At 33.9% G+C, this 25644-nt stretch overlaps 2 protein-coding genes across 10 annotated transcripts; both read right to left on the bottom strand.

The window, feature by feature from the left end:
- Nucleotides 1-2963: 2963 nt before the first annotated feature.
- On the bottom strand, nt 2964-19631 carry LOC129314819 (flowering time control protein FPA). 9 transcript variants are annotated; one of them, XR_008594283.1, is made up of 8 exons: nt 19232-19631; nt 14745-14990; nt 10058-10138; nt 8901-9898; nt 7265-8626; nt 5785-5869; nt 4285-4354; nt 3871-4166 (listed from the first exon to the last, which is right to left on the bottom strand). XR_008594283.1 is itself a non-coding variant. In XM_054958255.1 (7 exons), exons 1-6 carry the CDS (start codon nt 19532-19534, stop codon nt 7273-7275), a joined length of 2916 nt encoding a protein of 971 aa, XP_054814230.1. In that variant the 5' UTR covers nt 19535-19631; the 3' UTR covers nt 3871-4166; nt 7265-7272. The 9 variants fall into 9 exon arrangements, 4 of the variants coding, with proteins under 4 accessions (XP_054814229.1, XP_054814230.1, XP_054814227.1 ...); XR_008594282.1 differs by having other exon boundaries at nt 4285-4440; XR_008594284.1 differs by lacking the exon at nt 5785-5869.
- On the bottom strand, nt 10644-13737 carry LOC129314821 (uncharacterized). The gene is made up of 3 exons (XM_054958256.1): nt 11453-13737; nt 11238-11356; nt 10644-11130 (listed from the first exon to the last, which is right to left on the bottom strand). The coding sequence occupies exons 1-3, from the start codon at nt 13218-13220 to the stop codon at nt 10657-10659; spliced, it is 2361 nt and encodes a 786-aa protein (XP_054814231.1). The 5' UTR covers nt 13221-13737; the 3' UTR covers nt 10644-10656.
- Nucleotides 19632-25644: the final 6013 nt, after the last annotated feature.

Genomic DNA, 25644 nt, shown 5'->3' on the forward strand with positions numbered 1-25644 from the left:
ATTCAAGAATATTGGGAGTCTACTTTTGAGAGTTAACTTTTCTCTCCTCAAATCCTATTTTCATTTAAATACATATTATATATATATATGTATGTATTAATCAGAATTATTAATCAAAAAATAAAAAAAAAAGAAAAAAAGCTGGACAAAATGCTGATAGAGTCAGCATTTCATCACAGCTTAAGTGGACGATCAGGCACACACGAGCAGAAACTTGCACTCACACACGAGAGAGCATAAGGAAAAAAGCACAGCAAAGAAACACAGAAACAGTAAAGAAACACAGAAACAGCAAAGAAACATAGGCACAGAGACACAGAAACAAAAACAAGCACACACTTTTGGCCATGCAGTAGGAAAAAGGACAGAAACAGCAGAACACATGAACACATGAGCCGCAGACCCTGAAAGAACTAGAGGCAATAGACACAAAACGCAGAAGAAGTAAAACAGAGCAGAAAGAACAGCAAGTAATCGGAACACGTACGCTTATCCTTTTGGCTGGCAAGAGAAAGGAAACAGAACCAAGGACGCACGCATGCATGAAGGAAACGACACAGCAGAGAAAGTAGATGGGACGACACAAAAAATAGAGACAGAAAACGCAGAAGAAGAAGAAGCAGAGCAGGAGAGTAATGATTCACGTTGTCCATGCTCTATATAAGGAGAAGACGAGGACAGCGAAGAGGGAGAGGAAGCAACGTAAAAAAAATAGAGAAGACGAAAGGGGTTGAAAGATAGAGTAAGAAAGGAAGAAAAAACACGGGTTGGACTGAAAAAAAAACAGAGATTGAGAGAAGGAAGAAAAGACCGAATATGAAACAGAGAAAGGTGACGGTTTTTTTTTTTAAAGAGAGTGAAAACAGAGGAGTTGCTAGGGAGAGAAACGAAGAGGAAGAGGGAAATATTTGTTCTGCTAGGGAGAGAAGCCGAAAGAATGAGGGAAAGAGTTGTTCTTGTTAGAAAAAGAAGAGACAAACGAAAAAGGCGATGAGAATGATCGTTCTTTGAGAATAAAGAAGGCTAAGAGAAAAGGAAGAAGAGGCCAAAGAAAACGCATACGATCAGAGACAAAGAGTTTTGAAAAGAGGAGGCTGAGATCAACGAAGAAAGAATTGAGAGAGGATCTGCGATTTTCAAAGAGTGAAAGGGGAAGAGACATTACACAGGTTTCATGATTTATCACCTTTAGATCTGGAATGTTTCATAGTTGCTGCACATGAACACTACAAAGGTTTTATATGTTGTTCTTGCATGGCTTGGCTATAGCAATTATTCTTCTTCGATCAGGAGTTTAGATGGATTAAATGGTTGAAAATATTTGAGGTTCATGTCTTATGTGAAACCTTTTAATTTAATTACCATATATGTGTCACTAGATGGCAAAAGTGATTTGAGTTTACTCTCTTTAAAAATCAAATATGTACTTGTTTTGCAATCATCCAAAAATTGGTCTTTGTGATTAATTCCTTTTAAAAAAAATTTCACTCTACCTTGTTTGACAATGTTAGCTTCAATTAATGTTGTTTATGTTGTTGATAACTTATGAGGAAGGCATTTTAAAAAAAAACCTACACTTGGTTGTCTCTTAAGCTATAATTAAAAATTGTTAGGTCATTTTAACAATTGAAGTTTAAATCTGCATGAATGTGACCATGTGTGGTTAATAGACATAGCTTCAATTGTCTCGAATAAAATTAATTGTGTAAAATCATATAGGTCTCCATAATCAATTAAAGTAATTTCATATCGTGTAAATCAATAAGATTTTGCAGGCATGAGGATCAATCTTGTACATATTTATTTGAGTTTTTAATGGCCCATCATTAAATTTAACTTTCTTCTTATAACCCAGATTAATAATCCATTTAAGTTCCATGTGAGATTTCAAAAATCTTCGTAGGAACTTAAATTAATCACATTATCGTGTGGGATAATAAGTCATCACAGATACAGCGATTCTCGATTTCTTATAATAAATAAATGACTTTTGTAAATAATCATATAATACACAATTTAGGAAATTAATTAACCAAATTAATGTATTTAAATTGTAATCACATTTACCGATTATATCTTTTAGTCTTGTGAGATTTTTGAATCTTCGTAGACTTATAAGATAATATCGTATAAGTCAATAAGACCCTACAGATATAACGATTAAGTTTATTAAAATATATATAAATTATATATTAAATTAATTAAATTAAGGATGTATTTAAATGAATTTAATTCCTTTATCGCATGAGATTTTAGAATCTCCGCAGACATTTAGGATAATCATATTACCGTATATGCCAATAAGGCTTGGCAGGTATGATGATTAAGAGTCTTTAAAATGTATATATACACACACTTAAAATATATTATCAACACTTAAAATGTACATAGGGATATAAATAAGTAAATTAAATTGCCAAACTTTTTTATCGTGTGAGATTTCAGAATCTCCGCGGATATTTAGAGCAATTGCATTATCGTATGAATCAATAAGGTTCTGCAGGTACTGCAATTAAAATTTCCAATCATAAAACATAAAAAAAAATAATTTTAAACCCTTTTCTTTCTTTATTCCAAAAATTCAAAAATGGAGAAAAATAATTAAAATTAAATCACCTTTTGCAATTTAAAACACACATATCAAAATTTCAGAAATTGTTTTATTTGTAAAATGGTAAATTATTTCTAATTAATTTCTCTTCAAAAAAAAAAAATTACCAACAAACTTATAAACCCAAACTACGTGGACTTTGATCCTCATCACAGGATACGTAGGCCTCAGAGTTAGATTCTGAGTCAAGTCCGTCCTCCCTCGTAAATAAATAAATATTTCTCATCTTTTTTATCAAACACATGAATATAAAAGGGATAATTAAAATAATTATAAAACCATATTAATAGAGCACAACAAATTTCAGGTAACCGTTCTGACGAACGGGTGTTGTGGGGTGCCTAACACCTCCCCACACTCAACTGACTCTCGAACCTATTATCTGATTACGCAGATCATCTTTATCCTCCATTTAATCAGTTTTTCGAGATTTACCTCAAAATCTTAGTGGCGACTCCTCGTTCAATCCGGTTCCCGCCGTGAAGGCTGAGACCTCCACTCGCGCGCCGTCCGCGTCGCATTTTTTCGGGTGCGACAGTCAACATGATCAAACCCTACTAATATGATGACATTGTACAAAATTGATAAACATGGAACGACATTACATAAAAAAAAAAAATAAATTAACAGGTGCATCTGTGTGGAAACTTTTATCTTTACTCTTATTTTTGTTGGGCCAGGGCCCTCCAAACAAATAAAGCAACTCCTGCCAAATAGGTTTTTGCTCCAGGAATAACATTGCGAAGTGCCAATATTGCGCGTGCTAACCATTCAACAAAGGAGACCATGTCCCGTGACGCTGTAAAGCACCATAGCTTACGTCACATAAAATAAACAACGTTGATTAAATATTCCCCTCATTTTACGAAATACTTGAAACACAAATTCAGCCAACAAAATTAAGGCAACAGCGTCTTTTTCGACTTGTCGAACTTTTCATTTTCTTAAAGTATGTTCGGTAGTTATTACCAATCACCAATTCATGCAACGCACTCAAGCATGTGGTTATATATGCAGACACAAAATTCACTAGATCTATAATGAGAAAAAAAAACCCTTAACAAAAAAAAAAATTGATTCCAAAAATTGTATGAGTGAAATAGTTTGAGTTATTGCCATTATATCACCTTTAACAAAAAAAAGGGCGTTATTTTTTGTTTCTAGCTACCGCGGTAAACCTTCAAAATTGTTGCTCGCGTTGCTTACAAGATCAAATATATTGTGACCAGAAGGTTTGTCTAGAAAATGCAATCGGAGACTGTCTCGCTCAACAGGGACAAACGATCTTCATTCATTTGCATTTGGACGGTATCACGGACATTGCAATAATTAAGCACACTTGTCAATACCAAAACAAGTGTTATGCAGCTAAGGTGGAAGACTAAGATTGCTACAGGAACTACATTCTTCGTAGTAACAATTTAAAACCCTTGGAGAGGGTCGAAGATTAGATGGCACCAATAGCACGAGTTGACCTTTCTCTTCCTCTAGTGGCCGTAGCAGCCCACGAATGATGAATCCCACTCGAACAGGCATTCGCGAACAGCATTTAAACCTACACGTCCATGAATAGTAGAATCGTTATGCTTTTGATTGTGGTTCCAATACGAACCAGGACAACTAAGATCTGCGAGGAACCCAAAAAAGCCGCCGTGGTAATCATATAAACGTACTTTGTTGATAGAGCGAAAAAGCAAGAAGCTTTTTATTTGTCAAATACGCGTGCTAACATCCACAAGTTTTCAGTGCCATGAACCACACATTTCACCGTCAATCCATGTTTAATGCCTAATTAATTCCATAAATCCGTTTAAATCTACCGCCAAATTCTGACACAAATCAACAAAACCAGAGGATCAGAATCTCCAGACACCTAATTTATTTCCAGCTCAAAAGTTTTGCATGCCATATAACTCGTTAAAAAACAATAGCAAGGGCAATGGTAAAATGATTCCTCAGCTAAACGAGACGAGTCCAGACTCTAATTAAAGCAGTCGACAATGGAGCTTACGTGAGATGAGGCATTAACCTATTATCCTACATTGAAGCAGTCGACAATCAAGCAACAATTTTATCAACCATGTAGCTTACGTGAGATGAGGCAACTTGAATATAAGGTATTTTAATTTTTTTTTTTAAAAGAAAATGATTCACAAAGATCAGTTATAACTTGCGATTATGATAAACTTGAGTGATTTTGGATTTACATCGGAGCAGTGGATTAATCGCTTCAAGCTGTTCGGGCAGGACATTGGAATTGGGATAAAGCTAAGTACATAAATACTCAATCAACAGCACATTATCAAACTTTTTTCCAAATTAAATAAGCTGTTCGGACCAGCTGATCAACTCAACCATCAATCAATACTATAAGGGCTAGAGGGTTTTTTTCTTGTATCCTCTGGCACTACACATGGCTCCTCACTATATTTACGCTGGTCAATTAATAGTTTCAACACGACGAAGAATGACATGGAATTTTATCAAGGCCATAAGGCGCTATTACCTAGTTCTGTGCTTAACCGTTCAAAGTAATAAAATCAAATATCGAAGTTTCACCCGCATCGAATAGCTAGTAGATTTTCAAATAGGCCAGTATCACACATGAATCTGTAATTCTATATATATACTAGTTCTAACGGACGCCACCATAGTCGATACATTCATAAAAATGCATGCAGCTAAAGGTTGCATTCCATGTGAAGATATGTCAGGTGTAGGGGCAAAAAAAAGAGCCCGTGCTTCAAAACAAGGGGTTCCAATATTCCAAATGTAATTTGATTTGGTTTTCTCACAAACAGATTCGTTTTAGGACATTCCAAACACACCCATTGCAATAACAATCTGATCATATGGATATTTTCAAATTAACCAAAAGAATTATTTTAAGTTTCCCAATAAATATTTCCGCATAATTTCGGTAACAAGAATAAACGGGTTGAGTTGTTGAGGGGAAGGAGGTGGAGGTTCCGAACTAATAATCTAAAAGCTACTCCATCACTCTACTTCATGAACGGGTTAGGATAAATTCACAGACAATTATGATTTTAGTTGGGAATCTATCATCAGAAAACATCTCACCGCCGTAATGTTTTATATGATTAAACCTTTCCAAACCCCAAAGCAGAATTTGTATTTTGCAAAGGAAGAAAAAAAAGAAAAAAAGACCTCACCAACAGAGAAATAATACCGAGGAATAAGGAGAATCAGTGGAAGGTCAAGATCGGAAATTTGGCATCAAGTACTGAATGTGTGAATCTGCTCAACCCATAGCTAATTATGATCATGAGATGGTAATAAATAATGGTAATTCTAAATTTACAAATTCAATCAGCAGTCATTTTCTCATTATCTTTAAAAGCACAGTGAAGATCTTTACATAATTCAAGTTACAGCTCGTATTGAAATAAATTAAACAATTAATAGGAATTCTCATATCTAAAATCTAGATTTAAGGGTCAAGTCCAAAAAACAAAAAATTCTAGATCCAAGGAAAATGCTAAAGAAAAAGGCTTTTCAAGCCTAAAGCAAAGCAATTATGGGGTACATGACTGATGACAAGTAATGCCATGCAATTGAAGCAGAGTTTAAGGTTCAATATGCTCGTTTATGTTATAATAGTATAGCACACTAAATCAACAAGCATGTTCAACCACCAGCAAAGATATGCTATAGCAATGAAAACATACAGATAGAAACATCATGGTGCATGAATTACAGCAAGGCAGCAAATCAAGATAGGTATTATAAGGAACTAATGATAGAGCACAATATAAGCAAAATTACAGTCTGCTCCACGAGTTATTTACAGAACTCCATCGGAACATGGCAGAAGAATCTATACTCCATACCATATGGCTGATACCTAGTTAATATATATATATATATAGATATGAAAACAAAGCCAACTGATGAAACAGTTTTACCAAGAAAAAAACAGTGTAAATGTTCTAATTGGTTCCAGAGATAGCATCTCAGAAACTGTAGTTCAACAGAGAATCTTTCTAGCTATCAAGAATGAACTGATTGCAATACGCAAAATCAGATGCTCTCAACCTGGGGTAAAAAAAAATACGGAGGTGGGCACACTTCCTATGTGACTAGATAGTTTTTATCACACTAGGTCCAGAATCCATGGGAAGTTTTGGCTAACATTTGCAGCAAGGCCAAGCAGAATGTCAAACTTTTATTTACCAAAATCAGTTCAAGTACAACATCAAGTAAAGCAATTGTTATAGAACCTAGTAGTTATATAGAAGCCCCCGGGATCATAATCTATCAAAAAAGTCAAGACATGTTGATAACTTTGAACTTTCTCTTCAAATGCCCTAAGCAAACCAAGAAATCTTTTTCTGAGGATCCCCCTTACGGAACTTCAAATCACAATTATTCCTGCAAATATGGACACTTGCCTCTTGTTCTCCTTGTTTTCGCATCTTTAAAGTTCAAATTCTAAAAGATCCATATTTCCCAATGAAACTAGATGGTTCTTATAATTTCAGATTCAGATCCCACTAATGCTTTGGGCTAATATTTGCAACATGGCTATGCAGAATGTCAAAAATTAAACATGGAGTACATGTATGGCAAAGAATAATTTACACAAACAGAAATATGACCAAAAAGAACACTTCACGGAAAATGATTACTTACAAAAATTCTCATTGTTGATTTCCAGCCCCACGCCCTCCTTGGGTTTGCTGCTGCTGCTGCTGCTGTATTTGGAGGAGAAGACTCGCAGCAAACTGTAGTGTTGACTGGTACCTCTGGTTTTTATCTGCCTCCACTTCTGATGATGTGCCCTGACTGCCTCCTTGGAGAGCAGATTGAAATTGCTGACTTGGAGGCTCTGTGTTTCCTTTGTCTGCTGAATATAGCATAGCAGTTTGTTGCTGAGAAGGGTTAGCACCATGAACTTGATTGGACGAGGAAATAGAAATATTAGGATTCTGAGGAGCCTGAGAACTATATAAAACAGAGGCATCTATTCCATGCACCACTCCATAACCTTTCTGAGAGCTGGAGGAGGCTTCAACTTGATATGATTGATTCATTGGGAGGGATAAAGTTACATGTCCGCTTTGAGAAGGCATCAAGAAGTTAGTCATGGGTCTAGATGAGATAGCAACGTGCTGCTGTAAGCTGGCAGCAGAATCTTGGACATTTGAACTGCCAGTGACCACTTGACCAGGGTGGCCATAAGTAGATGATAATGGATAAGGTTGATAGTACGTACTCCCTGCCTGTTGAAGGACATGACTGGATGGATCTGCAATTTGATGGTCCTGTTTCCAGACATGAGATTGGTTTCCATCATTAGGCACAACCGGAGGGAATGGAGCTTTCATAGTTGAGGAGCCTACTGCTGACTTGGCACCATCAGTGGCAGATGATTGTGTAGTTCCAGGAAGCAAAGTCGCCAGAGTGGCAATAAGCTCAGGTGTTAATGTAACTCCAGGTTGGGTTGCTGCAGCAGTATTGCTAGAAGTATAATCTGAGGGTACAGACTGGACTAAAGAGGCGCCACTTGTAGCTGGATAAAGTGGTTTTGAAGGAACTTTAGACTCATCATGCAACAATCTATTATAATCCATAGGCAAAAGTTCTTCCTCCTTTGCAGGTTTCTGACCATACTCTACTTGAGAAGGAGGAACCTGCTGCTTATCAATATACTGAGTTGAAGGTACAGACAAGGGCAATGGCTGTTGCATTGACGTACCACTTGGCATAGACGGAAACTTAAGAACCACACCATATAGACGTTCAGGCCCAGCAACTTTTAAAACTTTCGTTAAGAAATCAGATGGAGGCACCAAGAAGAGAGTAGTCCCATCAACAAATTTGGCAACACCAGCTCGGTTTTTAGCACCAAGGTAGCGAAGAAATTCAGTGTATGATGCAAAGTCATCTTCACTATCAGGTAGAAAGAAGACAATATCAAAACCAACAGCATCTGCATAATGTTTTGTTAGCATATCCAATCCAGTCCTGGCTGAGCAATCAACAACTTCTGGACTGCAAGGGAGCACAACAAACATTAACCACTTCTACAAAACAGTGCCCAAGACAGAGCTCACATTACAAACACTAACAGTAAGGCCCCAGCATTTAAGGACAAACTAAAGAAAAAGTGTAATGGGCTCAGCCCGCCCCCCTTCCCAAAAAAAAAAAAAAAAAATCCTTAAAGCCAGAAATCAAGATACTATTTAATTTCCTTACTTTTCCTTAATCAAGATACTATTTAATTCACAGGAATATTAAGAACATAAAGATATGAATATGTACTCACAGCTCAGTCCCTATCCCTTTTCCTAGAGGGACACATCTTGCTTGACAAACTGGTGTCCCCCCTTTTGCAATTATCCCACGCCATATGTGATCAATATCAAGTTGAACAGGAGCAAGCACTCCAGTTGAGATCCTTGTGCCCACTGGACCAGGGTGAGCCTTCCCTTGGATGTTTACAAATGGACCAGAACCACCATCAATAACTGGCTCCATCCCATAAGATTGCTCTAACCCTACTGCACGATCATCAACATTCCTTAAAGGAAAGGGAGCATCATCAACAGATAAAGCACCATCTATCCTTGAACGCTTAGAATCCCTCTGAAATTGGTTTATGTCAAGCACATCCCATGCGCTAGATGTGGATCTAGTTGGAGGTCTAATACCCGGTGCAGAATGGAGCATCCCTGCTGCAGGAGGAGATGGCCGATTCCAATTTGGACCCATTTGACTTTTGGAGCTACCATCCTGAAACTTTTGGTTTGTGCCCAATTCATTAAATTCACTGCCTGAAAGCAAAGGTTCAAGGCTACCTTGAGCACCAAAAGGTCTCAATGGTACGTTTGGCCCAACAATAACACCAGGTGGAAAATTATTTGGAACCATTGGACGATTGTGGCCAAACACATCCATCTGTAATGGTCGAAATGTTTGCTCAGTTAGGAAGATGTCAGGTTTTGGTCCTTTGCTTCCAGTGAAAATGGCAGGGTAATCTTTGCCAGGTGCCAACTCACTGCTTGAATACATTATAGTAATCCGAGGATCATTGAAGAGTCGACCTTGAAGACCCTCTTTGGCACGTCGAGCTTCATCCACACTCCTGAATTCCACAAATGAGTAGTGCCTGGAAGGAAAGCTCTTGATTCTCTCAATTTCACCGAATAAAATCATGGCATTGTGGAGCATTTGCTCATCAATCTGAAGAGAAGGAGGATAACCTATCCACAAAATATTGCTGGGTTGACCATCTCCCTTCCTCACAACTGAAGGTTGTGTTTGCTGTGGCAAAATGACAATCATTCTTGACAAAAAATTAAGTAACATAATTCAAAGAAATTACATGCAGGCTCCAAATATTGTTTGTCATCATGCATCAAATGACAAACAGATTTATAAACCAACACAACACAATTACATAAAGATGCTCAGGACTCTCACCAGTGGCCTTTTCTGACCAGAGTAGAAATCAGGAGGGCCCATGATTTTTCCCTGAAACTGTCCATACTCAAGCAACATATCCTATACAAAACTAATGCAAACATTAGCTACTTACCAAGAAAAAACATCATAGCACAGACCAAAAGAATAAATATCTACTGAGGCAACGAAAGCAGTAAAGAAATAACCCAGCCCACCAATCTACATGGAACATAAACGCACCAAGTAATTCTAATTACTGCTTATATAACTCATCCAAAACAATATGAAACCAGTCAGACAATGCTCAAAATCAGAGCAATCACAGTGTTGTTAAAGGCGAAAGGCGCACTCAAGGCGCAAAGTTGGTAAAACGCCTTAGGCGCAAGGCGCTACAAAGGCGCACGCCTGAGTGAAGCAAGGCGCTACTATAGATAAAATGCATAATACATAGATTATAGACAACAAACCATAGATAAAGTGATAAATATAAATCTACTTCAATCATAAACTTCTACAAAATTACAACAAAATAATATAAACTATTCCAATAATCAATCAAGTGCATAAAATGTCTTTAAAATATGAAAAAAAATATTGAGGCCTATAAAAAAATCAAACTAGAAATCTGAATCAGATTCAGATGTGGCAAGCTCAGGACTTTCTCCTCCTTCATTGTTGGATTTATATCTTTCATCGTCTTCCTCTAACTCATCTGAATCAAAATTTGCAAGTTCCTCAATGTTGGTAATCGGTTGTTTTCCTTTAGCTCTAGATGAGCTAGCTTTTTTTCCTTTAGCTTGGCTTTGGCTTCTTGTTTGTTTAATTGGTTCTCCAACACCTGCTGCTGATGCAACAGCCCCCCATGTTAACTCTTCATTCTCATCATCACCAAAAACACGCTCATCTACTGCGTCCTCATCGACATCCATCATACTACCAAGTAGCCATTCATTACTTTCATCAATATCCGCCAAGGAAATGGGATCTACATCTTGCCTATCATATCTATTTTTCAGTGCTTGATTGTATTTCACAAAGACCAAATCATTGAGTCTATCTTGAGCAAGCTTGTTCCGCTTTTTTGTATGAATCTAAGTGGAAAAATCATATATAATAATTAATTATCTTAATATGAAGTGAAGATATGATAAAACATAGCATTGACCTATTTTAAAAAATTGAAATATTTAAATTTAACCTGTTCAAACACACTCCAATTACGTTCACAGCCTGATGCACTACAAGTAAGGCTTAGTATTCTGATTGCCAAATGTTGTAAATTAGGGCTAGAGCTTCCATAAGAAGCCCACCATTCCGCTACAAAGTCATAAAAATAATACATAATTATTTAACATTTTAACTAAATTAGTAAAACTAGGACTATTAAATAACTAATGTGTGATTATAATCTACCTGGAGCTCTTGTTTTCCTTGTTCTAATGGCCAAATCAACCCCAAAAAGTCCCTCTGCTCTTTTATATATTGTCAATTCATTCATGATCTTCTCTTGGGTGGTTGGGTCTTTCACAAGTCTCCCTATGCAAGATATTAGGCCCCTAGTGATTTCTTCATCAAACTCTATATCTGGGTTGTCATAATAATATTCTGGATTTAGGAGATGAGCTGCAGCATGTAAAGGTTGATGAAGTTGGCAATTCCACCTTTCATCAATAATATGAAAAATCTCTCTATACTTATCTTCATTATTATCAAATGCCTTTTGAATTGCCTCTTTGGCTCTATCCATTGCTTCATATATATAACCCATGGCTGGTTTTTTTTCATTATCTACAAGTCTTAGCACTCGAACAAGAGGTCCCATAACTTTTAATATATAAGAAACAGTATTCCAAAAAGAAGGCATAAGCACACTTTCAACCACACGCTTTCCTTTAGGTTCTCTTGACCACTTACTTGATTCCCACTTCTCTGAAGTAAACATAGTCCTCAATGCAGTTTTCTGTTGATGAATGCTTTTAAGAGTAAGATATGAAGTGCAGAATCTAGTTTTGCCAGGCCTCACCAACTCCTTTTGCTTAGTGAACTCTCTCATCATATTTAGAAGTCCTACGTGGTTATATATATACCCTGTCAAATTGATTGCTCTTGCCAAAGTCTTTGATACCCTAGAAATTTTTCCAATGTCTTCTAATATAAGATCTACACAATGTGCTGCACATGGTGTCCAAAAAAGATTCAACCTTTTCATTTCTAATAATTTACCAGCAGCTTTAAAGTTAGACCCATTATCCGTCACTATTTGAACAATATTCTCTTCCCCAACATGGTCAACAAAATCATCAATCAAATTGAACAATCTTTCTGCTGTTTTAACATATGATGATGCATCAACAGATTTTATAAACATTGTGCCAACTGGGCAATTCACTAAAAAATTTATCAAGCTTCTATTTGTTCGGCTAGTCCACCCATCAAGCATAATGGAACAGCCTTTTCTTTTCCACATATCTCTATGATTTTTCATCATATCATTTGTAAGTTCAACTTCTTTCTTCAAAATTGGCACCCTTAACTCATAGTAACTTGGGGGTTTTAGATTTGGACCATATTGTCCAATAGCTTCAATCATAATTTTAAAGGAATCCATGTTAGCAACATTAAATGGAATGCCAGCTTGGTAGAAAAATCGACCAATGTATTGACAAACCATAGCTCTTCTCTCCTTATCAAATTTATCAGTTATATTTCCATCTCGCAACTTTCCTTGTTTTCGTAATTGAATAACTTGCTCTGGTTTCCTCATAAAAGAATCCATGGGACCTTTTTGTCTAGGCTTCTTTGATGTAAGCATAACATTTTTTCCTTTCTTTCCATACAACTCCTCCTCCTCCTCCTCTTCTTCACCATGCATACTTATATCCACAACATTTATAATTGGATTATCATATGTCTCTTTTTCTACCTTTTTTTTGTCTATGTAATCTTGCAACTCTTTCCTCACATTATCAGGACACTTCAAACATTTAGCAGCATTCCTATTACCTCCAACTTGATGCAACTTAGCTCTATGAATCCCTCCTTTTGTAGATTTGTTACAAAAGGAACAAGTTACAGTATTGGTGTCATTTGGGTCACTCAAGAAATTATATTTCCATCCAGGGTCTTTTCTCTTATTTTGTTCTTGTTGCTTGTTTTGAACTTGACCACTACTTTCAGCCATGGAAGCACTAAAAACTGGGGAAAAATACCAGGAAAAACCAAAAAAGAGAGTGAAAAATTAAAGGTTTGTTTTTTGAATAATTGTTCTGTGTGTTGTAGTGCTAAAGGCCTAAAATCAAGCAAATCAAATAAGAAAAATAGAAAATAATATGATGTTTGAACTTTGAAACTTAGAAGTTAGAACCTGATTGTTAGAGTGCAAGATGTGCAAGACGTGATCCTTGGAGATATTGCTCACTTGCTCTAAGCCTCGAGACACACTGATGCCAATACCAAAAAACAGTAATAGGTTTTCTTTTTATATCTTAAAAAATATTCATTGGGAGGGATTTTAAAGTCTTAAACTTTCCTAAAAATTTTCCTTCAGATAGCAAAATTTTCTCAATCATATTTAAAATTTAAATCAAAGATAATTTCTTATAATTAATTAAAATCTTTTTCTATATATAATATTTTTCATTATCTTTTATTTAAAATTCAAATCTTCCCTAATTTATTATATGTTATATGTTTCTCCCACAAGATAGGATAGGATTTGTTAAATCTTTTATAATTATCTCAATCATATTTAAAATTTAAATCAAAGATAATTTTTTATAATTAATTAAAATCTTTTTCTATATATAATATTTTTATTATCTTTTATTTAAAATTTAAATCTTTCCTAATTTATTATATGTTATACGTTTCTCTCACAAGATAGGATAGGATTTGTTAAATTTTTTATAATTATTTACTATATTTTTTTATCATATTTTAATGGATTTTGGTTAAAAAAAATTATATTCTAATGGATGATATTCAGTCCACGATGCTGAACTTATGGCCAGCTAGCATACTCGCACGATACGGTCGTACCCAACTCCTGCTCTTCTTTTCGGTGGAGATACAGTCAGTGGAGTGCAGACGAGTTCTCGTCTCTGATTCTTGCATACCCAGTCGACACCGGCAGCCGAACAAGAACCAACTCCTACTCTTCTTTTCGGTTCTTTCACACCCAGTCAGCATTCTTCACTCCTTCATCTTCCTTTATCGTCTTCTCTTCTGAAATCTTACGTCTTTGTCTTCTCTTCTAATCTTCTCATCTTCACTGCTGCCAGGCGCTGACAGTCGCGCGCCTTTAGGATATGCGAGGCGCACAAGGCGCTCAAAGGCGAGCGCCTGAGGAAACCCATCGCCTCTCTTCACTTGAGAGGCGATGGCCAAGTTCAGCGCCTCGCCCAGGCGCCTTAGGCGCTGAGGCGAGCGCCTTTTACATCATTGAGCAATCATAATCATAAGATAGATAAAATGTAAGTAAAATAGCTCTGCAAAGAGTGCACTCGGATATGAATAATCGGGGAATACAAGAAACACTGTTCCAGATCGCTTCTCATTCACCCAATCATATTCCACAGACCCAATCAAATCTAATACACAGGAGCAGCTTTGAGCAATCGCCAAATGTGCAATAAAACAGGTTATTGAGCAATGAATGAAGTAGAAGGGGAACAAAGCAAATCAACATTATAAAGCAAAAGCTTACCTTTTTTGAGGATTGTGATCGAAGGAAATCTACACGAATTTGGTCGCCACCAATACGCTTTCCATTCATCATTTTCATGGCATGAGTTGCATCATCTAAATTGAAATACTCAACAAATGCAGTGTTGCGGTCTCTGACAAACTTAAAATCCTCAATCTTACCAAATTTGCGGAACTCAGCCTCCAGTTCTTCCTTTGTAACAGCTGGGCTAATACCACCCACCCAAAGTTGTTTACATGGCTTTGCCTGAAAACAGGTTTTTTCACGATTTCAAACACTGATCTTTCATAGACTACCCATAAGCAATTCAACAAAGAAGCAAAGACATAAAAGCAACTTGTTGCTGTTAAAAGCAAATCAGCTAGCTTCAATGGAGCAGCATTGTAATACAGGCTTCAAAGCCAAACTATGCATTGGGGTGGAGCAAGGCCACAGTGCTACTTCAGTAAATTCAAGGTCATTAAATTTTAAATACAACAGTGGCATCTGAGGTGGACCATGGCATAAATCACCAAGGCTAACTACAACGAATAATTAAGATCTCTGTCTATATCATATTCGCATCAATCTTCACACAATGCTCTCAAGCAACATAAACTTTCTTACCCTTCAAAAGGAAGACATATACGGGTAGATGTCAGAGTCATTTCTTCAATCCGTAGTATCAGGACTATGAACTAACAAATATATGCAGGTAAAGTAAGGCAAAGAAGACTCATAAATTCATATATAAGGGGGAACGGCTGAAAAGGAAAAAAAATCAGCTGAACCAATGAAATACAGGCATCTATAAACTGAAGCAGCTTGTAGGAAAAAGTAACAATGTCGAAAAGTTAAATTGTTTGTGACCCACATCAGATCATAGAATATTTCCTTTTGCTAGAAAGTTGGTATATCATAATTTGAGGAAAATAATTATCAACATCTTTTGAAAAGCCTAGCAAAGATACAAGTAAATCTAAAGAGCAAACATTTATCAGCGGTTCAAAGGAGTAAAGAAGCGGACATTGAAGAATCAAAATTTCGGAATGCTTTATTGGTCCAAGCACGCCCAAACAAAGGTATCAAACAACTAACCATTACGTCAGTTTTTTTTTTCCATCTATACTTTGGGGAGTGCTTCAGTCCAATTCCAAAGTTCATTTCATGGTTATAACCGTTCAAAAACTAGCCAGAATCATAATATTCTGACCAAACTGACGCATAGAAGTAGATATATAAAGTTTATACACTATTCATGCTAAAAGCTAAACACTTCAACACTTCAGGAAAACGAGATAATGAGAATTACAGCTGAACTAGCGGTCAGATTCGGTCTATTCCAATAATCTCCATAATCCTTTGAAGCAACTCCATGATAGGATCCAAAAAAGTGTAAGAATCCTCTAGAGTTCTTCACTGAAAAATGCTAAATACAGATGAAAGGGAAAATAGCACAAAGATAAAAGGTGTAAATGGAGTCACTTCCGCTTTTTTCTCCCACATCCTCTCTCTATTCTAACTTCAACTATGTTATAGCTAGTCTCAAGCCCGGATAAAAGAAAAGGATTGTATTAGGCCCTCGATAGCCAACATAAATTTTGTTGAATCTCACATGTCAGTCAGTAGTAATTTGAAAGTAACATTTGAAGATAAAATTACATCTCAAGTGAAAAAATTTAGATATTTGAGAACTATTATTCAACATGATGAAAAAATTGATAATGTTGCACGTAAAATACAAGTGGGGTGGCTTGGTTAGAGAAAGGTTAAAGAAGTTATTTGTGATTGAAAGATGCCTGATAAACTCAAAGGAAAATTTTATTAAACTGTTATAAAACTAGTTATATTAGTGATAGTGGATGTTGAGTTTTAAAGGGGCAACAAGAGTATAAAGTTAGAATAGCAAAGATGAAAATGTTGAAATGAATGTGCGGGCACAAACGAAAAGATAAAATCCAAAATGAGTATATAAGGAAAAAAAAAGGAGGCAAAATGGTAGAAAATTATTTTGAGATGGTTTGAACATACACAAAAAATAAAGTATTGACATATCGCATACATATCATATATGATTTATGTATCGTATTTGTTTATTATATCCTAGAAGCTTGGTTGATGATAGAGTACAATAGCGTCGTACAATTTATGTAACTGACCCCATTTAGTGGGATAAGATTTGTTGTTGTTCTATCCTTTCTCTATTCTCTCTCCAGCCTCCACAAGAATTTTATAATAAGCAACTTGCAGGGAGAAGGATTTGGACTCGAGAATATAGTATAAGTAGTTTTACTTTAAGGTAGGCATAAATTGTTCAACACTGAATCAGACTCAAAAGTCTAATGTAGCCAGACATGATACAGTATATAATGCTAAGAAATTTCTAACCAAGGCTTCCTAAAATACGCACAAAAGATTCCCGTAAGTTTGACGGGTCTCTATTAACAGCTTACCCTTTTGAGTTAAATTGGTTGTTGACATTAGAAATAGAATTGCTTTCAAAATATTGATGATGAAAAACTTTTGAAATGGAGCTGTTCTATCTTATTTGGATGATTCATTGCAATGGAACCTCTATTTTGCAGGGAGAAGGATTTGGACGTCAGAATCTTTTTAACTAATTATAACCAAGCTTTTTTTTTTTTTTTAACATTCCCTTTCAAAAATCTTGTTAAAGAGTCCATTGCTAGACTAACTGAGTTATGATTCAATCACGTATGCCATAAACAAGAAAGTATACATGATATGTTATCAATTTCTTCAACAAAAACAGATCATTGGACATTTTTTTTACTACTCAATACACGACCAATTCTTTCTAATATTAATTCCCCTATTGGACGACTTAAAACAGTAGATGCTCTAAGATTTTCACATAAGTTTTATCTGATTACAAATAGAAATTCAGTCATTAAATTTAGAATAAGCTTAATCAGCTCGTATCAACAAGTCATTAACCTGACCCTCCTGATTCCCCCTTCCCTCCTCAGGCTTCACTTCCCCCCTGATTAAGTGAGATGACGGGTAATGAAAGCTAATGTTTCACTTACTTGACAAAAGCAGCATAGAATCTTGACATCGTGGTAAATATATGGCAATGGAAACACTCCCTCAAGAAGGCAAGAAAGGCCTAAAAGGCTAAAACATTACGATGAGAGAACGCTTCCTGCCATCTTGCCACGGCACCTGACGAGGTCCTTGATTTAGACTACAAATCTAAGATTTTTATGTAAGCATGATGCAGTTATGCAGACCTTCCTGGGCACTCTTTTAAAATTTTTTGCATTACATAATTTACTTAGGCTTATCGCCAATTATTTCTCCGCTGCCAGAATCTTCATGATATAACAAAAAAGCTGCAGCTTCGCAAACCTTACTGAGCACTCTCTAACATTTGCATTAGTTAATACTCTCAGGTTTATTGCCAATTATTTCTCCACTGCTAAAATCTATATAACAGCCTTTAGGGTTTTCGGTTATAGTACTGTTCTTTCTATTACTTTGAAGATATTAACATTTCAGCTGGCTGTTTACTTAAAATGTGTAACAGGATCATATCCTCGCTCCATTGATGCAGGTTTCTCTTCTTATTTTCCTTTTACTTCATTCAAAAGGATGTTCCCTTTCTGACAAATTCTTTTGCCAGAGTAAAATTTTAAAGACAACCTAATTAATAGAGTGGGTGAAGTTGAAAACTAATATCACGTGCATAACCAACAAATATCGAAAACATGTTTAACCATGCAACTAAGTCAACGGCAAAATATAACTAGCTAAGGGTCTGTATGTATTCCGTATGCGTTTGTAAAGATCTATCGTCCTCTAAATTTTACTTTCTGGAAGTTTGAGGTTGATAATAATTAAGGCAATCACCTGAGCCCACAAATTAGAATGTCTGTTTTGGCGAAAAGGAAGAAAAATGCTAGTTTTACAACATTGGATGACTTGAACGATTCACATTAGGCCGCCCATGAAACTATCTTGGAAATTTGGACCACCAGAGAAAGTTCAGCAAAAGTCCGGCTATGTTTTATCTACAACTCTTTTCATTGGCAAACTCCCGACTCAAATATTTTCACTTCAAAACATAAATTGGCTGTCTTTTGCGTTGGAATAAAAATTTTAGAAGTCGAATTCGGGACTCGAGTTTCCTCCAATAAAAACAAATTGGTAGTTTGTTCTGTCTAACAATACTCAAGATGCTTTCCATGTGATCATTAAGTTTGGTCCATGCCTGACGCACCTCGCATGGTAAATTTGAATCCACCCAGCTGAGTCGCTTGAGCTTCAATTTTTTTTTCTTAAAGAACTTGTAGAAAAAGCTAGATGTGATTATGGACGGGTATCGGATTGGAGAATAAAGTTAGATTTGTCATGCCGCGAATCATTTTGGTACAATAGAAAGGGAGAAATTTTAACGCAAATGCGTAAATAACAATACATGAACCCGCAAAAAAGATGAAACCAAAATTAAGCAAGCCTAACCAAGTACAAAGATCAGAACGAACCGGTCTCGCAAACTCAATCTTCATAGGAATTCCGCGCAGAAGGGTGCCTTGTAACGCGTTCTTGGCAGCCTTTGCATCCTCGACGCGCTTGAAAAACACAAAGCCGTAACTCCGAGAGGAATACGAGGTGACGCTATCAAGAGCGCCGTACTGGGCAAAGAGAGCCATAAGATCTGACTCGGTAACCTCGTGCGATAAATTGCCAACCCATAAATTGTTGGAAGGGGTCTCAGGATCTTCGAAATCCTTGAAGGTGCCACCGCCTTCCTGAGCAGCCTTGATTGATTTATTCGGAAGAGGCATTGCACTCCAGAAATCACTAGGGCCAGCCGGACCAACGGAAACCCTAACGAAACCAGAGAGAAAGGGATTTTGTAGAGAGGGTAAAGTGACCAGCGCATCCCGATCTTGGGCACCACGTCAATATATAAATCTTCCCTGTTACAGATTTTCTAACTCTAGAAATATTAATGATAATTAAAAATATCATGTTATTCAAATGTTTTAAAGGATTATATTTTTTAAATTAAAATATATTTTTAATTATGTAATTTTATATAATATTTTAATTTGATCTCTTAATTTTTTATAAATTATTTTTTTAAATTTTTAACTCTAATATTGTTAGTTTTAAATTATTATTTATATCAATTATTGTTATTTTTAAAAAAATTAATTTAATTTTTCAATATTTAAAAATATTTATTAATATTTATAAATTTAATGTAAAAAATTTTGGTGATAAAACTAATAATGTCAAAGTTAAAAGTAGTGTTTTTAAAATCAAACCGACTTGACCGTCGATTACTTTGGTTTATAGGAAAAAATTATTTTAGGGGTTGAGCTATTTTGAACTGGTGGTCGGATCGAAAATCAGAATTAAGTCAAGAATCGGATCCAGTTTTCAAAAACCAGGCCGTTCAAAATTTTTTTTATTTTTTATCAAATTTTTTTAAAAAATGACAAATTTTTTTAATCATTTAATATTATGTTGTATTATGTAACTTGTTAAGTCATGATAAACTTAAAATATTTAATTTTTTTAAATTAAATAGCAATTTCATATATATATATTTATATTTAAATTATTATATACATATATAATTTTTTTAATTTAATTTTTATATCATCGATTGAATCATTGGTCGAACCCGATTTAACCATACAAATCGTGAATTACTGACTTTTTTAGTTCAATGTTCGATTTTCTGAAAACATTGGTTAAAAGGCTAAAAATACACTTTATAAAATTAAGTAATTAGAATAAAATTTTGTGTAAAATTAAAAGATTAAATATATATTTTAACTTATTTTTTATTTATAATTAAAAAAATAAATAACAATAATTATTAAAATTATAGTAGAATATTGTGACCTCCTTTCTATTTTATTAAAATTATAACGATATCCCTCCTAGCTTCAAAACATCCAATTGAATTCAATTTCTGTCAAAAATATTCAGTTAACTATTTTAAATATTTGATTTTTGACGTAATTACGTTGAAAAATTTATAATTATTAATTTTCCCTCATAATTGATACTCCCTCTCTCTGAACGTATTAAACTTTAAATAATTAATTATATTAGTATTTAAACAAATAATTTTAAAATAGTGTTTGAAATTGGATAAAATGTACAGAAAAATAAACATGAATCATATTAACTAATTTCTCTCTTATTATGTTAAATACCTATTTAATTAAATTTTTTTTATATATGTTTAAAGTATTATCTTGGCCAACTTATGTATTTATTTTTTTTGAAAAATAAAAAATAATTAATTTTACATAACTAAAAATAAAATAGGTATAAAAAAGTAGAAAAATGCACCATTTTTTTATATTTTAAATGATTTTATATAACATTTATGTTTAAATAAAAGTATTTTGATCTAATAGATGTGACTTAATTGTTAACTAACGACTTGGGTGGGTGTAAATGAAATATTTAAAGTAAAAAAAAAATGTGTTTTGTGATCATTGATTTTATGAGAGGTTTGTATAAATTTTTTAAATAGAAAGAATGTATTTAAAATTTAAATAAAATAGAGAACAATTAATATATTTTACTCTTATTTTTCATTTGGTTCCAAGGGAGGAAAAAAGAAAATTTTGCTCTTTTTTTTTGTTTGGGTGAAAAAAAAAAATTTCTCTTCATTTTTCCAAATCTCCCTGCCCCCAAATCGGGGGTTGAGGAGAGGAGGGGTATTATTTTATCATATTATGATTAATTTACTCATATTATAGTATTGTGATCCAAAAATCTCTCTCTTGGATGCTAGTCGTTGTGCCTGATCTTGCCGCCCCTCTCTCCCTAGCCTGCGCCGCCGTCCCTCTCTTCCCCAAGTTGTGCCGTTATCTCTGCTCCCTCCATTCAAATCATTGTATCGTCTACATCAAAGTTCTTCATAGCACTGCTCTTGCTATTTCATCTCTGCCAACTCGTGCCGTTGATCCTCTACCCCAGCTCGCTCCGCTATTGCTTCTCCCTCCATTCAAATCATTGTCTGCATCATTATCCCTCTTTTCAGATTATCATTTGCCATCACTACCCCCTTACCCTTGTTTTGATCGTCATCCAAAGTCCAAATCTTTTCAGGTCGCAAGCGTTTTGTTCTTAGCTAATATTTTATTGTATTATATAATTTTATTTTTTTAATATAAATATTTGATCTTTCTTTTTTTTAAAAAATGAGTGTTGCCTGTTGCAATAAATATGGGCATCTCCAAAAAAAAAAATTGCATGGGTATTTTTGTTAAATTATGCTTACATCATTATGTTGTTTAAAGTTTACATATATATATTTTATTAAATATTCATAAAAAATAGGGAACAAGTTAATAAAATAGGGTTATAGTTGTCTATATATAATTATTTATTGATTTGCCCTCCCCTTCATTCCTCAACCAAAAAAAGACATTAAAATCCCTCCCCTTTCCTCCCATCTAACCAAAAAGAATGTTAAAATAATTAATGGAATGTATTTATAAATTTAAGTAAAATTGACTGTAAATTTAAATAATATTACTTGTGAATCAATAAAAAGTCAATTGTGAAAGAATAAGTAATTTTATAAATTTATGTTTCATCATTTATGAATTTGAAAATATTTACTTGTGAATTTTTAAAAAATTAATAGTCAATTTATGAAAATTTAGTTTAAACAAATAGATAGTATTGTTAATTTATGCATTGATGCAAGAGCATTTGATTGTGAATAGATATTTAAAAATATGAGGAAATCCTTAAATCATTAATTTAAAATAAAATTATTTATACTCATTCACAACTAACATTATATATATTCACAAATGAATTCATAATCAACTTTTTTTTAAATTCATGAAAAGAAATATTTTAATTGCAAATAAAAATTATAGTTCTTTTCTATCATTTCAATATTTTAAAGTCTCCAAATGTTACTAATATCTTTATATGGTCCTTAATTGTCATTTCCATACCAAACAAAGGCTCACAGATTAATTTTGGGTTTTATAAAAAAGTTAGAAAAATTGATCTATGGATCATTTTGGTTTTCATCGGTTTTAAATTAGGTCCGTGTAATTCTAGAATTTTAATTCTTAAGGATTAACATAATCTTAATTAATAATTAATAATTAAGATTTTTGACTTTATAGCATACAAAAGGTTCGCAAACCATTGAATTAATTCAATTAGATGTAAAAATAATATTAAAATGCTTTGACAATATAGTAAAAAAAATCAAGACCATGAACTAATTTTAATCATTTTTTAATTTACAAGATTTAATTAAAGATATCTTACAAATGAACAAATCATATATAATAAATAGGCTTACATACTTCATATCGTTTAGAGCTTCTTAATTTTATATCCCTGTCCTCACAGTTTGGATCATATTTCTCTTTATTAATAAAAATATTGTCGTTCGTTCAAAAAAAAAATATTGTCGTATATCCATGTTTTATTTTTGTTCTCTCTAAATTTTTTATAAATCTAAAATCTTATTTTGCCAAAAAAAAATCTAAAATTTTAGAAGATATTATTATCTAAGAATTATAACCTTTTCAAAATAAATTTTATTTTATTCTGTTTGTTCTCTCCATCCTTCCGTTGATCTCTTTCAAGACCTATTTGGTTTCTAGAAGGCTTATTAGGTCTAACGTTAGACATGGTAACCTGTTTATAAAATTCTGGTTGCTCAAAATACATTATTTCAACTTCCGAACTAATCAAATTCAACATTTGCATAATTTATTTCAAACAACTTGATTTGAGTAATTTGTAAACTCAACTTATTAGATTAATGTATCAAGAAAAACAATTCCGTAAAGTCAATTAACGTTCCTAAAAAGTAAAACATTTAAAACAATGTATCTACACTCACGGAGAGCAATGTCCTAAAAAATTGACTATTAATCAAAAAGATTATGTTAACTTGTTAATATAATAATTAAACAAAAATAATATTTATACTATATGTATATATCTATATATATAAACTTCATCCATGTTTATAACAGGTCTCAAACTCAAACAAGGGAGGGGGTTGTATTAGACCCTCAGCAATCAATGTAAGACTTCGTTTAATCTCATATGAATATGGACAATAGATATTTTTGTGAGAGAGACAAAGGGAACAAAATACTTATGAAAGTTGCTGAATAAAAACACAAATAATTATTTTGAAAATGCCAAAGAATATTGTTATATGTAAAACTTAATCATATCAACTTAAAGCATAAAGAACAACAATTGAACATTGAAAATTGAATTGAATCCAACTTTATTTCATTAAAATATAAAATTACAAGTGACCCCTCTTCTACAATTAAACAAGTCAATTGACACTGCGGTTAATAAATAACACAAGTCAAACCAATAGCTTATTTATCATTATACAATAACATGTTCTTCCATATCTTAATAACATAAACTATATTACACTAAAATAATATAGAACCTTCTTCTAGTTCCTCACATGATACAAATGCTATCGTTGCTATTTTAACTTTACCAAAGCTTTTTTGATTTGTCACTCTTTCACCACATGTCTTTAGATGGATGCTCTAATCGCAATCTAATTTGTTTGATGATGAACAACTGACACACAAGCCAAGATTTTCCCAAAAAACAATGAAGGATAAGAATTAACAAGCTTTTATCAACGTCTTTGGAATGAGACCAGCGATAATTTTCCCATATCTAGAGGCATTTCACCAATCAACCCATTAAATAAGATAGCAAAAAATATGAACATGCAAAGCTAATAGAAAATGTTCACCCAAACAGAAAAAATTGAATAAATTGAAAGACTCCCAACAACCTAAAGTGGTAGATGAATTAAGTTGATGTTAAAAGAGAAAAATCCAAACTAAAAGCATTATTACACAATCTAATACGTTTACTACAAAATTATAAGCAAAATTAGTAGTTTAACAAGGCTTAGTTTTGCCAATGCATGCTCTACTTATTCACCAACCTAATGTTCACAAAATTAGGCTCATTTTCTTATGAAAACCAATTGAATAGAGAGTATCTTCTGCCTTGGAAGGACAATAAAATGTTGAAGTAGAGAGTCCTAATTTCATTATGAAAGTGTGAGTCATACAAAGCAAACTTTCTTATGTATTTATGGAAGAATTCACACCAAGAAAATGGCTTCAACTCAATTTTTTTGAGAAAGTAAATTAGTAGAGCACCTCTAGTGGCATATAGTATTGTTGAATAGGGATTTAAGACAATGGCTTTTCTTAGCCGACCTACCATATCATCCAACTCCCATGACAAACATAAACAATCAAATTGACAAAGGAAAGGGATCTCCAAGAAACAGAGTATGAGAGATCTCAAAAAAAAAAAGCATTATCAAGAAAATTTAAACCATTCTTTCTAAAATAGAATTCATGAACATTCATTGCTTTACTCATCAGAAACCATGCCTTCCACTTGATATTTACCTATGCTCTTGCACAAATCTAGATCTAGATTGTTTATCAAAAACTTGGCTTTTGGGACAAATTTTCAAGAATAGAACAAACCTGAAAAACTTAAATCAACAAGAATGAACAAAATTACCAAACTTGAAAGCTTACATTTGAGAGCCAATGAATCCTAATCTCTCCATTTACTCCAAATTGCCTACGCATAACACTACTCACCAAAATACCAACTAGTATGCCAAAACAACAATCACACATGCCAACTCCCTCTCCCTGGCAATTGCCAAGGAGACACCATTGAGGCAAACGCTTGTCAAGGGCTAGAGAAGATCTCGTGGGAGAAAGAGAGAATTTTTGGGGAGAGAGGAAGATTTTGTCAAAGGCAATTTAATCCTTTTACCTTTAAACATATTGCCAACGAAAGACCTCATTTTACAAAAGTTTCTAAATCCTTATGGGCAAATAAATTTGGGTGGAGTTTTTTTTAA

This window comes from Prosopis cineraria, unplaced genomic scaffold (assembly GCF_029017545.1).
Source record: "Prosopis cineraria cultivar Desert tree isolate PC_DT_omini unplaced genomic scaffold, ASM2901754v1 PC7, whole genome shotgun sequence".
Classification (NCBI taxonomy): Eukaryota; Viridiplantae; Streptophyta; class Magnoliopsida; order Fabales; family Fabaceae; genus Prosopis; species Prosopis cineraria.

What these genes read in the sequence shown, in the direction of transcription:
- LOC129314821 (XM_054958256.1), bottom strand. Translation starts at nt 13,220, where the DNA reads ATGGCTGAAAGTAGTGGTCAAGTTCAAAACAAGCAACAAGAACAAAAT. An exon ending in AAGGAAAACAAGAGCTCCAG is followed by an intron (nt 11,357 to 11,452) that starts GTAGATTATAAT and finishes ATGACTTTGTAG; the next exon opens with CGGAATGGTGGGCTTCTTAT. An exon ending in ATTGGAGTGTGTTTGAACAG is followed by an intron (nt 11,131 to 11,237) that starts GTTAAATTTAAA and finishes TTTTCCACTTAG; the next exon opens with ATTCATACAAAAAAGCGGAA.
- LOC129314819 (XM_054958254.1), bottom strand. Translation starts at nt 19,534, where the DNA reads ATGCCTCTTCCGAATAAATCAATCAAGGCTGCTCAGGAAGGCGGTGGC. An exon ending in AGATTGAGTTTGCGAGACCG is followed by an intron (nt 14,991 to 19,231) that starts GTTCGTTCTGAT and finishes ACCTGTTTTCAG; the next exon opens with GCAAAGCCATGTAAACAACT. An exon ending in CTGGTCAGAAAAGGCCACTG is followed by an intron (nt 9,899 to 10,057) that starts GTGAGAGTCCTG and finishes ATTTTGCCACAG; the next exon opens with CAAACACAACCTTCAGTTGT.